Source organism: Rhineura floridana, chromosome 4, assembly GCF_030035675.1.
Source record: "Rhineura floridana isolate rRhiFlo1 chromosome 4, rRhiFlo1.hap2, whole genome shotgun sequence".
In the NCBI taxonomy this organism is placed as follows: domain Eukaryota; kingdom Metazoa; phylum Chordata; class Lepidosauria; order Squamata; family Rhineuridae; genus Rhineura; species Rhineura floridana.
The window spans coordinates 154,731,815-154,749,541 of NC_084483.1; the positions used below are offsets into that span (position 1 = coordinate 154,731,815).

A 17,727-nucleotide genomic window follows, 5' to 3' on the forward strand; every position below is an offset into this window, starting at 1 on the left:
GGGAATTGGAGTCCAATCTGGAAGGCCTCAGTTTACCCACTCCTGGCCTAGCAATAAGAGCTTCATGGAAATGGAGATGGTGAATTGGGCAGCATGGGCCTATCATTGGGGGAAGGAAGGAATGTGCTTCCTTCAAGATCCCTGCAAGAGGCAGATTGCCAATGGCTGTTTGCCATTCAAGAATATGTGCAATCAATGCAATAACATGTACATAAAATGTACATGGAAATTCATCGGTTCTTTTCCTTATAAATAAAACTGAGCTTATTTTTACCCATATTGTGGATTTCCAGAGAACACTAATCCCTGGTCGCACTCGGACACCACAAGTATCCATGGTTCATTGTGGCAAGGACAAATAGCATGAGCCTTGAACTTGCATATTCACCCCGTTTCCTCCTCTTTCATGCTCCAAGGAAGGAAGTTTAAACCGCCAGAGAGAACAGGTTTTGTTGGTACAGATATCAAGAGAGAGTGAATAAAAAGAACCTGTTATCTCTGGAAAAGAGTTGCAAAAGGGAGATACTTTTGTTAAAGAGTTGTAAAGCACAAATTGCATTAGTTCATTTACTAAAGATTAAAGTAATCTTCTATAGCACCTCTGGATATTTTCCTCTTACTTTTGCTCAAAATCTGATTGATTCTTCAGAAGAGGCTCACATCCCAGGCATTTCATTGTCTGTCAGGCTTCCTTCCTAGTCCCAGAATAATATGAGCTGATCTTCTATGACTTTTGGGTGTACTGCACACTTCATCTCACAATTATATTTTTCTCAGAAGTTCTGAGCTGCTGCATATTATTGAAATTTCCTTTCAGATATCAAAGTAACACAGCAGCTGATGTCTTGAACACCATCACCAATATTCAGCCAAAGGAAAGTGGAGGTGGAGTAGGAGAAACTCGAGAAGCCATAGTGTATCGATTAGCTGAAGATATGATTGAGAAACTGCCTCCTGATTATGTACCCCATGAGGTGATTCCATATATGAATTACAGGCATGAAAATACTATCTCACTGGAGCAGGCATTTGGGACTGCTGCAGGTTCTGGGTGTCTGAAAAGTTGCATGTGGGACAGTGAAGAATACTGAATACACGTGCTCACTGATTGCACTAAAATGCCAGCAGCTATTGACACTAAGGGAAAGGGAAACTGAAAGCAAACAAGAGACCATGGTGGAAGGGCACATCTCAGTTCTGCCAAGGCAGAACTGTAAAAGCTTGCATGTTTAAATAAAGTCCTTTTTATAGGAATGGGTAGGCAGTGAGTTGAGTCAAGCTCACCCACACAGAAAGAAAAGAAGGAGCCCAGAAGTTGTGTATACCTTTCCTGGAGAGTTGCTGTGAGTCTAAGGCTAAGAGAGAGACTTTCATATCTAGCCCGATGAGCCAAAGCTCCGCCTTCATGTAACCTTGTGCTAGATTTGAAAGATCACACCCAAGTCCTTAGCTCTGAAGCTCTCTGTATGTCCTGATGACGCTGGGGTGCATTGTTAAGTAAGGCATCCGTTGGAGCCCTCCAGAAGAGGAACTGACTACCCCTTCAAACACCTCATGTTTTATACTTTTTCTAACTAAACTAACCCCACTGTAAAAGTGACCAGACAGATACGGATGTGACAGACAAGGACAATAAAAGGATTTAAGATTACCAGTCAAGGAATCTGTTTTCCCCCAGAAACCATTTCCAGATAAATTCCCAGATAATAACTGTAACTTCCCCACTGTAAATTCCTGATGTTTCAGATAATCACTATCCTGTCTCCTTCTAAAGGTTAAGATTATAATAAACACAATGCAGACTATTTCTTTGTTGGAAAGGAGCGCCTGCTTCTCACTGGAAAACATTCCCCAAATTTCCATGAGAGTGAGGAAGTCTATACCCTCAGGCTTTCAAGATATGTAACTCAGAGTTCACAGAGAGGCTGTTTCCCAGGATTCTTTGCTATAGCAGACTTCCAAACCTTGGTTCACTTAGATGGATCAAAGATTAAACATCCCCAATATTTCATTCATCCTTACAGCATAATAAGCTGAGAACAAATATTGTGTCTGCATGCTCCCCCCCCTTGCTCCTCCCTTCATGAGCCAGCTTGGCACTTATCATTAGTGTGTTTAAACTATGGTTTCACATTACATCCAAACTGAGAAACTGTGGTTTAATCTTGATTCTCCAAAACACAAAATGTTTTATTAAGCCGAGATCATTATGTCTGAACAGACCCAGTGTTCAAGGGTTAGGACACTTGATAACATCCCAAGATGTGCATTTAAGCTCAAACGATCACACCAAATATCTGCCTACAATCCGTCTAGCAGTCAGTAGATACCTGATAAATAGTTTTAGGCAAAGATGGTGTTGATCTCCAAGGATAGAACCAGACTGGGATCTACTCTAATTAGCTGCCTTGGAATGTGCTCATACCTCAGAGCCCAAACAAGAGAATAAAGAATGACAACATTGCCCCCTGCAGATGGCAATCAGTATGAAGTCCAAGGGTTGGTTAGACATGGCAGAAATAACAAGATGTGGCCTTTTATTCTTGCCTGCAATTGCCTGCAAGTGTGCTTATACTTCAAGCTTCAGCTAAAGTTATCACTCTGGCAGCAAGGTCACAGAGCTCCTGAACTGGAGAACACATACCCAGTTCTCTAGTCTTGGGGATGGCCACTCACAGAGCTTGGAAAAGTTACTTTTTTGAACTACAACTCCCATCAGCCCAATCCAGTGGCCATGCTGGCTAGGGCTAATGGGAGTTGTAGTTCAAAAAAGTAACTTTTCCAAGCTCTGGCCACTCATAACCTCAACCTGGCAATGACTTGGGCTAGAGTTTGAGTTTGCAGTATTTCCCTTAGATCAGAACTTAAGATTTAAAGAAAATTCAAATAAAATGATTTCAGTATTGTTGTGACAAGAGACTGAGTGTGAGTAGGTAATATGATGAATTCCTGAATCTTGTAGTCTCTTAGGCAGAACCATGGTTCCAAGCATTTTATAACAGCTGCTGGCTGATTCTAAAAGATTCATTATTTCAGCCAAAGGTGCTAATGAATGTTATGCTTCATCCATGATCCTGAAACACCTCTTCTGTAAAAAGTAAGATATATAGACCTCAGATAATATTCTTAGGGTTGCACTGCATTTTTACACACAAAAGGGCAAACATGGAAATTTCATGAACCTACCCTGGTTATCTTTGTTGGCATACTGCTTGTTCTCACTTGCTTCTTTCCCTAATCTGTAGTTTAAGTGCCATTATGTCATGTCATCACACAGCATACGTGAAGCCAAATCAGAGTGAGGGCAATGCCTTCATTCTGAATGAACATTTTGTCCTGTTTTGAAACCCCCTTCCCCCCTTAATAACTAAAAATGGGGCAAGGGGCTTGTTTTGTAGGAGAGTTAGGTGTGTTTGTAAAATGCACCTATTCTGTTTCAGTTTAGCCCTAAATATTCTGTTATAGAGAATCCTCTGGGACTACATAAGGGAACATTAAGGCCCCTTCATGATGCCAGAATAGGAATATAGCTGGATGTGTATCTAATGGCTGTACCTTCAGGAAAAATTATTAGCTAATCATTTCCAATGAGAATGGCTCCTTTGATTCCATATAACACATCAAAGGTCATGTACACCCCCAGATTATAGTAACTTCAAACAACTCTACATATTAGTGAATAATTCTCTCTTTTTATAGTCAAGATGCTCCAAACATTGGCCCATCTGTGCTCCTATTGAAAAATCCAGTGGGTTCTTCAAGGGCAATGAAAAAAAAAACAAGTTATAAGATTCACCCAGAAGAAATATGAAAGAATAATACTAATATTAAAGTTGTAATTTCTCCTTCCTAGAAAAATCCATAAAGGATTTATTTCTTAAGTACATACTATTTAGCTACTTCACATAGTCACCGTACTTATTTCTCAGAAATAAATAAATAAATTTATGTTCATTGTCTGCAATGAATAGCTTACAAATCTTAAGTAAAACATAAGGATACAATAATTGTATTCTCTTCACTAACTAGATAGTCATTCCCTTTATATATCAGTGCTTAGATGATCATAAAGTCTATCTATTTAGGCAGAGCTTGGAAAAGTTACTTTTTTGAACTACAACTCCCATCAGCCTCAGACAGCATGGCCACTGGATTGGGCTGATTGGAGTTGTAGTCTAAAAAAGTAACTTTTCCAAGCTCTGTATTTAGGGTTCAATTCATTGAGCACTGCTCCCAGGGCAATCTCTGTTAAAATAAATGGTGACTGTATTGAAGTGATTTGTGAACTTTATTCATCATTGCTATTTTTGGGTGTGGGAAGGTTGGTCTTTCTTATGAATGCAAGGGAGTTCTAACATGAGATGGTAAAACATTGCTACTTTAAAAAATGATGGGGCATTTTAGAGCAGTCCTAAGTGTGGTTTGGGGTGGGAGGACACTGTGGCAAATCTGCTGCCACATTCCAAACCCTGATGGCTCCCCAGGAGAAGGTATATGTGGATCAGGAGAGAGGATTCTTGTAATGTTTCAGTACATCTGCTCCAGGGGGATCCATGGGTCTTTGATCCAATAGATCCAAAGCTACTGGCATCCCACCTCACTTGTATCTGTACTCATTGTATATTGCATTTTTTTGGTGTTGTCTGAGTTGGTCTATTTTTGTGGTTAGTTTAAAACTTTATACTGGACCAATTCTCTTCCCTAACACCTTACCACTGTTCCTTCCACGCTGTGCACTCCCTAGTTTTTTCCCTCCCTTCTTGATTTTCATCCTCCAAGAACATTTACCACCACCACCTAAGCAGCTGATTATGTGAGGCGATTTAGTTTTTTGCTGCCCTAGGCTCCTGCTGTGAGGAAGGGCAGGATATAAATCAAATAATAAATAAAAATAAATAAATAGTGTATGCCACTGGTACCCAGGTTGGGTGTCTTTGTCTAGTAAGCAGGCTAACTTTGATTGAGCAGTATTTTTGACAAAACTGTTTTTGCCATAGCATTTTATAAATCTTATTTTCACAGCATTTCCCCACATATTTTAAAGTTCTGTAATCTGCCTCGAACGTCTAAGATGAGGCACGTTTTAAAAAGAGATGAACAATGAGCTCTTTGCTAGCAAGCAAAGCAGTGCTATGCTGCAGTTTCAAGTTGGTTCTAAGTGAAGCTGGCTTTAGAAATAATAAGCATGGACATGGATACACAAGTAATCTGTGTAAGTGATTCGTGTCTTACACCAGCTTTTTGTACTTCCAGTATAACACCCTAAGAAGAAACTCTGTGAGATGAACCTGTGTTTGAACCATATGCATTTCTCTGTAATATCCATAGGGAAATGCTACAGCTTAGTAGTGGAGCACATGCTTTGCATGTAGAAGGCCCCAAGTCCAGTACCCAGCACCTCTGGTAAAAATATTGCAAGTAGCAGCCTAGGGAGACCTTTGTCTGGGATTTTGGAATGGCATAGCAAGTCAGCATATACTGATAAACTCAGTAAAAGGCAGATGCATGTGCATGAGTTTCCTTGTGGACATTAATCTGCAAGTGTGAAAAGCAGCTGTGCAAGTAATGTACACTATCTACATCTCAGCAATTATTGCAGTGGCCAGCTGGTGTTGGTGAGCCAGCAACTGGACCCTATAGCAAAACCAGTATCAGTGCAGAAGCCATCCTTGGTGCTGTCAGCTCACACTCTTTGCCCTGGATGCCATACTACTTCAGGACATTTGTCTATTGTTCATATTGCAGAATCTGTACTGGTCTCGGGAGTGAGTGAGATGGCCCACGAAGAATAAAATGCCTTGGTACCCATTAGGCTTGATTGGTTTCCCTGCCTCCTTGAATCATAAATTGAAAAGCACAAAATATGCAAAAATAATTATTTTCCTAATGTTACTCTAAAAGCTTTATTGACTAGTTTCTGAATTTCTTATTTAGGTGAAAGCTCGCTTAGTTAAAATGGGACATCTTAATTCTATGAATATTTTTCTTCGCCAAGAAATTGACCGAATGCAAAAGGTTATCAAAATACTTCGAAACAGTCTGTATGACCTTAAGCTAGCCATAGAAGGAACTATTATTATGAGTGAGGTAACCTGGTGCATCATTATGTAAGACTACTCATTTTAAAACTAACACATCTCAGTTCAAGGCTACTAATTTATTGTTTTTAATTTCTTCAGAATTTAAGGGATGCACTTGATAATATGTATGATGCTCGAATTCCTCAACTTTGGAAACGCATATCTTGGGATTCTTCCACGCTTGGATTCTGGTTTACTGAACTTCTAGAGAGAAACAACCAGTTTCGCATCTGGATATTTGAAGGGAGGCCTCATGTATTTTGGATGACTGGATTCTTTAATCCTCAAGGTAAGTATCAGAAGGGTAAATATAACTGTACATTATTCTGTATTTAACTACATTTTAATTTACTCTACTGTAATGAGGTTCTTAAAGAGAGCAGGGATAGGGATCCAAGGCTATTTTTTTTTCAATTCTATAAAGCGAATTTGCATTTCTGATATAAAGTATGTAAAGTATAATAATTGTTTGCAGTTTCTGTCAAACTGATGGTAAAGTAGCTTTTCCATTTATTTGAATGTCTGATTATCCAAATGAGTGTAGTGTCCCTTAGGACATACATATAAAAGAGTATGCAGTTCTTTCTAAATTGCAAATTGCCAATATTTCCACTGTATGACTTCCACTGTAGGATTTAATTTTCTGGAACCAAAACAGAGTATATTTTACATTCTAGCAAACAATGTGATCTCTCTCTCTGTGATGGATGAAAGTGAACATGCATGCATTGTTGTCAAGCATTGCACCATTTGGATTGTACACCCTATTATCAAGATAGCATTTCACCATAGGCTTAAATCATTGCATGCCAATTTGTTATTTCAAGGAAAAAGAAATTCCAAAGCAGTTCCTAAAATGATATACCAGTTCTTTCCTCGTGGATTCCATTGAAATCATACCCTGGCCATGGGAATTTTCCACACTTTCTTGGCAACCAGTTTCTACTTACCAAGGGGTATCTGGATGAAATTCTATTCCTGCTTACCAGGAAGAAAGGCGCACTGAATTCAGTTGGACTCAATAGGATCGAGCTGTTAAGATGTTTACAGAAAAGCAAGGGGGAAAGAAATTATTTATTTATTATTTAATTTATACCCCGGCCTTCCTCCCAGCAGGAGCTCAGGGCGGCAATTAAATTAATTAAAAGGAGTAACACCTGGAAGAAACAACAGTCAAATACAAGAAATAAATAGCAATTTTCAGTAGTTTAATGACAACTCTGCACTGTAGTGGGCTGATGAATGCTACTATCTAAATTCTAAAGGAAAAACAATGTGCTTCAAAGAACAGATAAATGCTTTTTATTGAAATATTCCTTCTTCTGGGAAGAATTGTTTGTCTTCTGTGGATTTACATTTTGGAAGCATTATGGTTCTCTAGATATAAAATACAGACCAGTAGTGCTTCTTTGTCTCTCTAGCCCATACATACTTTGTCACAATGAGGCCATCACTGGCTTCTGTTTGTTATAACCTATGGTTTGTCAAATCCTTAATCATTAGTGCAGCCACTAGATGCTATTGTTATTAATTCACTAATAGATAATAATAGTTGTAGTCTACAGTTCTATTCTTGTTGTTTTTCTCTTTTCTTACTTATTCCACATCTCTTGCCAGTAATTTGTTGTTGAGAATTTTAGGGTACCTTTCATACCATGAATGCTTCAACTACAAAGCACTACAGTCTGAAGACAGGTAACAGAAAAAGTTGTATTAAACTTGCCTTGTTTTTTCATTCACTTTGCAGGTTTTTTAACAGCTATGAGGCAAGAAGTGACTCGAGCACATAAAGGATGGGCTTTAGATACAGTAACAATACACAATGAAGTGCTGAAACAAGTTAAAGAAGAAATCACAGCAGCCCCTCCTGTATGTGTGACAGATTTATATTTTGGCACTATTCATAAGGTTGCATTCAATGAAGTTGTCCCATTCATGCAAGGACTACCTCTTATGCAACAGAACTTCACTCTCCTCTCCTGTCTCCTCCCCCATCTGCTCTGGAGAATTGGGGAAAAAAACCCAGACAGATTTTGGGCACAGGTGCGGAGAGTGAGGGGAGGTTCTCTTGTGCAAGCAGAAATCTATGCACAAACAGGATGATTGCAATGGATGCAACCCGTATTTTATGCTAATTCTAGATACATATTTTAAATGCTAAAAAAAAGTTGGCATTGTAATCGCTTTAGATTTTATAACAATGGAAGAAATGGCAATGTTCTCATTCACATATTAGCCGTGCAAATTAACCCATAAAATTGCTTATTTTATTTGACTAGATTAGTAAGGGACAAGAAACACTCATTTCCATGACCAGCATGGAAACCTGGGCTTCGACTGTTAAGAGTTAAGTTTTTAAAAATTGCCTTCTGCCAATTAGACAAGTGTAAGACAACAAATTTATCCCTCCCCCACGAGCTTGCTGTATTTCTGTGGTGGTCATGGAGGAAGAAACGTTCGTTCCTCCTTGGCTAGCATGGAAACCAAATGGGCTGCTGAAGGAGAGAGAGAGCAATCTGTCATCTTCTGCCAGCCCACATACACACTTGCATGGAATTCCTGGTCACCTAGTCCTTTTAAATACAAGGATGTGTTATATGGTAATGAAGTGGAAAATGTATTAATCAGGAGGTCACTACATTGTACTTCAACATCTCGTGTTTGTAAAAAACCAAATTTTTATAACATGGGGCCTCCAGATGTTTTGGACTACAACTTCCAGACTATTGACTACATTGGCTGAGGCTGATGGGAGTTGTAGCCCAAAACATCTGGTGGACACCATGTTGGCTACCCCTGGTGTAGCTATTTGGTATTTATCATGTTATAGAATCTTAAGACTAGAAGTTGCTGAAACAATGCCCCAAATGCATTTTTTCTTGGTGTATTATTCCATAGTTGTGATATATATCATTCTCCCTCTCAGGTAGTTTTATTTATTTTCTATTTATTTATGTATTTTTATACAATATATATTATATTCACTCTTTTTTCCATCATGGAATCCAAGGCAGCATACAGGTGCTTCCCAGGTAGGCATGCATCCAGATACTAACCAAACTCAGAGCTGCTTACCTTTAATGGCCCAGTCATTGGGAAGGTGGTGGCAGCCCCAGACCATGCCCTAGGACAGTAACTATATTTAACTCACTGCCTATTTGTGATTTGCAGTCAGGAAGGGGAAAAAAACAAGCTAAGACAGGCAGAAGACTCTAGAGTTGTGTTTTTTTCTAATTTGTGGGCTGTTTGTCTTCCCACATAGTCCACCACAGCTGCTGTATGGCTGACCTGCTGTTGCGCCATAACACTATTATTTATTTTGTCTCTTTTTGGTGATTTTGATATTTTAATGTTTTTCATTCCCACTTAGTGCAATCTCAGGAACTCTGCAGATCAATTCTTTGTATTATTTCTAACTTTGCTAACTATACCACATCTTCTATTGAATAGGTTAAATGAAACAGTCATGTTGTAATTTTAAAAACAGACACTTTTCTATGCATAATAAACATCCATTCTTTCATGCAGGAAGGGGTATATATTTATGGATTGTACTTGGATGGAGCTGGATGGGATAGACGCAATAATAAACTCACTGAATCAACAGCAAAGATTCTTTTCACAGTGCTCCCTGTTGTGCATATATTTGCAATTAATACAACTGGCCCAAGAGATCCTAAACTCTATGTTTGCCCTATTTACAAGAAGCCAAGGAGAACTGATTTGACCTATATTACTGCAATCTACCTAAGGACAACTGTATCTCCAGATCACTGGATATTGAGAGGAGTAGCTCTCCTGTGTGACATCAAATAAATCCTCATCTTTGGATTTTGACAAACATATTAAAATATGAGATATCAATCAGTTAAACTTTATTATTAAAGGATACACAAATTGACTTTTTTCATGGTTGTCTTCCACCAGCAAATCCCATTTGCTTTATAATTTCTAGCAATTCTACCATATAGTTATGCTTTGGTATTATGGCTTTTGTCAACTGTATTAAATCTTTCTGTGTCAAAATGCAAAATCATGTTCTGAGTTTTGGTTTCTTCCCCCTCTTCCCCCTTTTCATATTTTATTGTTAATAGAATTTATTAGCTCAGTTGACTAAAGAGTTATGCTGGAATATTTAGATTTAATGGGCCAGTCATTAGGAAGGTCAATGAAACTAAACTGGCTCAAATCCAAGTACCCTGTTCTGACTTGTACGTGAATCAGGCTGCTTGTCAAAAACTGTAGAACGGATATAAATCTTAAAGGTAGTACAAAACTGTGAATTCTTAGTTCTGTTTTTTAGTTCTGAAAAAGACAAATATGTTACAAAACACAAAACACTTCCACCAATATTCTTCCTCTTAAGCATGTTTGGTTGCATTAAGTCAATGGAATTAAGTCACCTGAAGGTGAAGGAAACAATGGTTGATACTGTAACATGATTGGGGAAAAGTTCTTTTTCAGGAAAAATGCTGACAGATACGTTTACAGATTATAAAGTGCTAACAGTAATTGACCCAACAAAGGTATTCCACATGCCTTTGACAGTCAATAAGAAACATTTTTCTCTAATGCAGGAATAATGTAATGTCTGATACCAGCATACTTAGTAATTAAGAATGCTTGTAGGAAAATCCTATTAATTTATTTTTGGATTATGCTCTAAAGTTGGTTTGGTGATACAAATGGTTTAACATCATCATCATCATCATCATCATCATCATCATGCATTCATTCAATTTAGAACCCATCTAATCTAGGTCCAAGATACTTTGGGCATTGGTTATATATTTATTCTTGTTTATGTTCTTTTAATGCAGGCAACATGACCATTGTACCACCTCTTGAGTGCAATTGGTACTGAAAAATAACTCACCCAACACATATAATAATCAGCACACCCAAACAGTTAATAAGCCAAGCTGATGGGATGACAGAACTTTTATTCTCATAACGGTAGAGTTAGAGGCTTAAATGCCATGCTTATTCTCAAATCAGTAATGGTTTCCCTGTTCTAGTTAGTAAAGAAAAAAGTTTTACTTCCTGAACTATAGCCTGCAGCATTGTGAGGACACCGAGCATAAATACAATAATCATTAAGTGACTGGATAGGATAAAATGTTTATTAGGAATTCTCCAAGCCCCTCAGGGTTTGAGGGGCAAGTTGCTGATTGCCATTGCACCCAAGCATGTGTTCATTCTGAACAAAGAAACAAGAAGCAGCAGTAAGCAGGATTGCTTACTCCATGGGAAAATGGAAATGGACTGCCTTCAAGGCGACCCTGTGAATAGGGTTTTCATGGTAAGCAGTATTCAGAGGTGGTTTTACCATTGCCTTCCTCTGAGAGGCAGTGGCTGTGTGGGGATTTGAACCCTGGTCTCCCAGGTCGTAGTCCAACACCTTAACCACTATACCACACTGGCTCCATGAGAAGCCAGTTCCAAATAGTCTCAATTTTCTTCAGATTCACCTTTGAGAGGCAAAAGTAGTCTGGCAGGCAGAAGGAATGGCTGAACCACCTTTGGAATCTAGCCAATCTATTGAACATGGCAGTGCAATGTTGTAAAACAACCAATCAGAGAATCATCATTACTGTCTGAGGTCTCTTCTCCTCATGCAAAGGCAGTACCCTTAAACGTCAAGCAATTAATTACACTGGAAAGGATACAGGGACACTTCACAGGAGGGGGATAAAAGTCAGTGTTGAAGCTTCTACTGTTCATGACAGCTGCTGATCTACAAAGAAACTTAAATCCCATCGCACTAGCAAACATGCTGCTTGGACATCTGAGCGGCCTTAGGAAAATAGAGCTACTTAGGGTGACAAGACTTCAGTAATATATAATAATAATAAATAATAAAATTTTATTTCTAAGCCGCCTATCTGGCCGAATTAACGGCCACTCTAGGCGGCGTACATAAAAATTTAGATACAACATATAAGTACAATTACAACATCAACCTCTAATTAATCAAACCCACCCACATCTTTACAAAATAAAACTAGATTACCCAAAAGTCCCGTAGGCCCGCCTAAACAGCCAGGTTTTCAATTCTCGGCTGAAACCTGCCAGGGATGGGGCATGGCGAAGGTCATATGGCAGAGAATTCCAGAGGGTGGGGGCCACAATCGAGAATGCCCTCTCTCTGGTCCGCACCAGCCTAGCTGCTTTAACTGGTGGGACCGAGAGAAGGTCTTGAGAGGCTGATCTCGTCAGGCGGCATATTTGGTGATGCTGGAGGCGCTCCTTTAGATAAACTGGACCGAAACCGTGTAGGGCTTTAAAGGTTAACACCAACACCTTGAATTGGGCCCAGTAAACAACTGGTAACCAGTGCAGGTCTGCTAGCACTGGAGTGATGTGATCACGGCGGCGTCTGTTCTTAATCAACTGTGCCGCCGCATTCAGAGTCTGTAGACATACTGTATATACACAAAGTCCAATCTGCCAATTCATACTCTAAGCAACCGATCCTGTCGACAATAATTCACTGGTAGAGCATCTGGTCTGCATGCAAAAAGCCCTAGGTTCAGTCTTTGGCTCCTCCAGGTAGAGCTTGAAATCCTAGAAAGCTCTGCCTGTCAGTGGTCTGACTCAGTATATGACAGCTTACTATGTTCCCAAGCTGCTGGAGAGGGTATCTGAAAGGCTGCTGGATGCTGCAGATCCTCCTCTCTGCCAACAGGCAGAGCATGTGACAGGAGGATATGGATCCACAGGTTTCTAAGTCCTCCCTTTTCCTCAACGTCCCCTCCAAATGCCCCTAAACTATGTTAGTCCTGGAGCTCACCTAGTTAATTCCATCCCACTGGAATCACTAGAAGGGTGGGAGTAGGGCAACAATGGTGGAAAAAATCCGATTAAGACAGAGTCTCCTTATCTCACACCCAGAATGCCATGAGCTGCCAGGGCTTTGAATTTAGCATTAGATCTGCCAAGGAACCCCCTCCTTGCTGTTAGAATTCATCAATAAGTTGTGGAATAAGCATAGAAGACTGAGGGCTCATCCAGACGACTGCTGTGTGACAAGCCTGCTATGTGTGTTCATTATTTTTCGGTTGTCCAAATGACGTCTCACACTGTTACGTATTTTCGCGGGTTAAATCCGCTCCTTGCAATACCGGCAAAAATGCGATTTCCTGTTTAAAATCGGGAATCATCCGCTGTGTCTTCAGGAGTTAGGATGCAATACCGCGGAATTTACAGATGATGGGCGGTTCTTGGGCGTTTCCCCTTGCCCCTTCTCCTCATTCCAGCCAATCACGTATCTGCACTTTTGCGCATGTGCGAGAATAAGCCTGGGAAAATTGAACCAATCATCGCAATGGTGGGGTGTTGGGGGGGGTCTGCAACTACTGCACAGATGCATTTTATTTTTTGCCAGCCTGCAAACTGGGCAGCAGCTCTGGGTGAGATCTGCAATGCACAGCAAGTGAGAAAGCGGGGGTGATCGGTTTCAGCCTGCCTCTCGAAAGCTTTGTCAATTTCATTGTACTTGCTGGGTTTTTTGCTTCAAATCAGAAAAGCATACATTCTTAAGTGTAATATGGCAAATACAAACTTAGAAAAGGGCTTCTGGTTGGTTTCAAGCCTGCTCTGGAAAGCTTTGTCAATTTCATTCTCTGTGGGAAGGAAAGGGAGAAGGGGGGGGTGACACGTTTCTTGCTTTTTTGGAGAAATAAGTGCAATTGCCAGTGTGTCTATCTCCTTAAATATCAATAAAGGCAGAAAAGCATACATTCGTTTAAGTGTAATATCGCAAATACAAACAAGGCAGGCATGAAACCGACCAGCAGCCTTTCCTTCTGAGGCGAGAACTCCTTTACAGCCATATCGTGCTTCGTTGCAAAGGGGGAGAGGAGCATACCTAATTTTTTTGCTGACCAATTGGTGGATAGGGGGAGGTTTTAGAGGTGGAGCTTGGAAAAAGCAAAAAGAACGTAGGGGGCTTACCGCTGCATGTGCGGGTGCAAAAAAGCTTTTTTTTTTAATTGGGAAAGAGTGAACTAAAAGGCAAAGTGAGGACTATCAGATGACAAACCGAATATGGAAACCGTGGATTATCCCGCTCCGTTTGGATAAGCCCTGAGTATGAACTGACATGCTACAGACTCAAGAAATGGGAACAGCATAAATTACATACTGAAGTTTTGAGATATTAACAGTGGCGTACCAAGGGCGAAGCGGTAGGAGCAGTCTGCCCCAGCTGCAGGCAATAAGGGGGTGCATTGTCTGCTTCAGGGTACCAGGGTAGACTCTTTCTCAAGAGCACTGAACCCAGGCACAGGCTTCTACCTGGGTACAGAGCAGTGGTGTACCTCGCGCACTTCCGACTTTCTAGCCCTTACTGGCAACCAATAGAGACTTCCCGCCTTCTCTCTCCCCCTCCTCTTCTCCCTTCGCAGCTAGCCCTTAATTCCACCAGGGTCTGAAGAGCGTCACGCGGGCTTGCAACCAACCAGAGCGAGAAGCTGCACCACCTCTCCCTCCCTCCCTGCACCTCAGTCTTTTAAGAGCATGCGAGCCACTATGCAGACACGTTCTGAGCTTTGTTTCCCTTCAGGGTGTGGTAAACCCCGTCACCTTGTTCTGTACTTTCATGTCTGCCAAGAAAAGTGACCAGCGCTCTGGAGCTTCTGCATCCCTTCGAGAGAAACTTATTTGGGCTATTTGCAAATCTCTCTAGGGGCCTGTACCCGGCTCCCATGCTGAGCCAGCCTTGCACGCAGTAAGTGAGTCCCATGCCTGGCCAGCATGCTGTGCTGCCTGTCTTGATGGGGCTCTCCTCCGCATGGGGGGCAGCGGGGGCCCAGGAGAGCCCCCCGGGGAGCCGCTTCGTGTGTACCTCGCTGCCGCTGGAACCATTTTTATTTGAATGATTGGATTACTCTTTTAGAGTATGAAGTTGGGTCATTTCTAGCTTTGCTCCATCTTTGCAGGGTGTCCTTCATTTGCCAAAGCCCCCCACTTCTGGTTTTCAAAAAGAAGGTGACTTATTTATTTCAGCAACCCTCTACAGCTATTGGAGTGAGATCAGTAAGGGTCTTTGAGGTCTAGCAGGTGTAGATTTTATTGTGGACAGCTTTTGTTCATTGTTTTGCAATACCTGCAATTTATAGCATTGTATATACATACGTTGTATAATTATCAGTGTTGGTGTTAAGTGGCTCCAGAGTGAGACGATGGGAGCAAGGGCCTCTTGACACATAGCTTATCCCTCAACGCTAACCCCCACCCTTACTGATTTAAAGGAAAATTATTTTTCACATGCAAACTATAATTCAGGGGTTGCCAGCCTTTACAGACCAGAGGTCACATTTCAAATTTTGAGAGTGCTGAGGGCACCAGTCATAAATGGCTGCCATGGGGAGGGTGTGATATAACACAAAGTTAAAGAGCAGTCATGGTGAACCTTTTCCCATAATTATATATCCATACTAGAAAAGGTTTGACCTGATGAATTTCTGCCTGCCATACAGCTGTTAAAGGCACAAGAATCCTGTTTTTCCCCCAATGCCAACCCAAACCAAGGCCTAGTCTTCCATCCTATCACTGGATGTAAGCCCTATTAAACACACTAATGTCAGAGTAGACATATAGACTATTGTACTGTAAGTAAACTATATAGTGAATTCTTAAAGCAGAAAACATGCCTAAGCCTCTTTGCAAAGTTTTCACATTTGCCTTTTAGGAGGAGGGTGATTGTTCAACATTCACCACACTAATTTATTGTGTAGTAGTATTTGCAGAAAACAACTTCTAGGCACTACCTAATCTCTGGAGGGGAATGTCTTTTACACGGTCCTTGCAAGTTTCTTTTCTGGCCATTATTATTATTGTTTCATTTCATGATTATTACTGAAAATAATTTTGTTGTATAGAGGAGGGAGGTGTTAAAAAATGATCCACTCCGGGTGTCAAATACACTAGGTATGCCACTGGATATTAATATCATGCAAATATATATAAACTTGATTATCCAGAGTGTGAATCCTTATGTTTCCGAAATGGAACCATCCATACAGAGGGAGGTATCAGCAGGGTTAGGGTATCCCCAATATTTGCAAAAGTACAAACTAAAAAAAACCCTCAGGGAGAAGGAAAGAACCACAAAAACAACCCAATGAGGATTGAGCATGCTCAGTGGTGATAGACTGACTGGTGTGTATGTGTGGAATGGAGTATCTTGGAAGGAGGGCATGGCTGCCTGGAACCCAGAACAGGAGCACTCCACACTGCAACATTGTGTTGCAGGTCCCCACTTGTTTTATAGAAAACCGAACTCTAATGGTTGCCAGGCCATCATCACCTGACTACAAAGGAGTGGTCCTCTTGTTAACTTTTATATTTATATTTATAATAATAATAATCTCTAAATGAAGTTTTCAACAGCCTGAAGTAATGTGCCCCATGGTTCACAAGTCTTGGCTCCCAAGCAAAGTGAAATAGCATTCAGTGACCTCGAGGGGCTCCGTTTCTGTTTCCAATTCTCTCTGTAAGAAATTAACTGAAACACATCTATCTGCTACTGCTACAAATGTCTGATTTAAAATGTCCTAAGATTTTTTTTCACACTTCAGCAGGAAATCAGGTACCCCTAGGAGCTCCAAAGAATTATAATTTATGAACACACTGGGCTGTTTTTTCAGTCATTGTTCTGGGCAGCATCTTCCCAACTCTCAATTTAAAGCTCCTTTTGAAGCAGAAAACAAATTTCCCCATAGTACAAAGTCATCTGGAATAATCTCCTTTGAGATTTTCACAGGTTCTAGGGGTCACAGAAGTAGGTGATCTTTTGTGGCACTTGGTTCTTGATGAAATCAAGCCAAATGTGCAACTTCTTTATAGTTGATAGGTCAAGTAGGAAACACCAAACAATATTTGTATACCACGTTGTGGCTAGAATGTTTCTCAAAGTGGTTCACAAATAATAAAAATGGTGTTCGTCTGTGAGTAGTATAAATCATGTTTTTTGAAGCTCTGGATGAACACCTTGGACTTCACAATATTTAATGTATATGTTAGTTGCTTTGTTTCACACACAGATTTTCCAGAAACTGCTGTGCTAGTTGTTACTCAGTAAAAGAAAGTAACTTTTCCCTTGTCAGTTCAGAGTCAGAGCAATGGCTTCTCGTCACAAATCACTGGAATCCTCAATTAACCCAATAATCTACTGAAGATGCTATCTGAACATATTGGATAATATTTCTTAAAGTAAACTAAAATAAACATTTTTTTTTCAAATTTCATTGAGCAGTATCTGTTGTGCCCCAGACGAAGTGGAAGTTAGATCAGGGAGGGAAGTCAGATGAGGGCGAGGCTCTTTGGGGAGTTGGAGGAAGGGAGACAAGCGGGGGGGGGGGATTTTGGCAGTCCTCAAACTCCCATGGCTGGCACTTCCACCGAGGCAGCTCCTGCCCCGCCTGCGAGTCCAACCCCCGAACAGTTTGGAAGTGACTCTCCGATTGCACCATCTGCTTCCGTGAAGGAATCCCCACCAGACATTTCAAACGCTTCCCAGCCAATCAGCATCCCACTTCCAGAGACCACGCTGTCACCTAGTGAAGCCCCACTGTTGGATGGGCCGTCTGAGACTCGCCCCTCACAAGGAGGCGCAAGAAGAGAGACTTTCAGAGGGTGAAAC

General features: G+C 40.7%; 1 protein-coding gene across 1 annotated transcript in view; it reads left to right on the forward strand.

The window, feature by feature from the left end:
* DNAH8 (dynein axonemal heavy chain 8) overlaps positions 1 to 9,896 on the forward strand; it is a 338,579-nt gene extending 328,683 nt beyond the window's left edge. Inside the window, exons 89-93 of the mRNA XM_061624897.1 lie at positions 818 to 974; positions 5,935 to 6,087; positions 6,180 to 6,369; positions 7,828 to 7,949; positions 9,609 to 9,896. Coding sequence (XP_061480881.1) covers positions 818 to 974; positions 5,935 to 6,087; positions 6,180 to 6,369; positions 7,828 to 7,949; positions 9,609 to 9,896 — 910 coding nt within the window. The remainder of the gene's footprint in view (positions 1 to 817; positions 975 to 5,934; positions 6,088 to 6,179; positions 6,370 to 7,827; positions 7,950 to 9,608) is intronic.
* Positions 9,897 to 17,727: the final 7,831 nt, after the last annotated feature.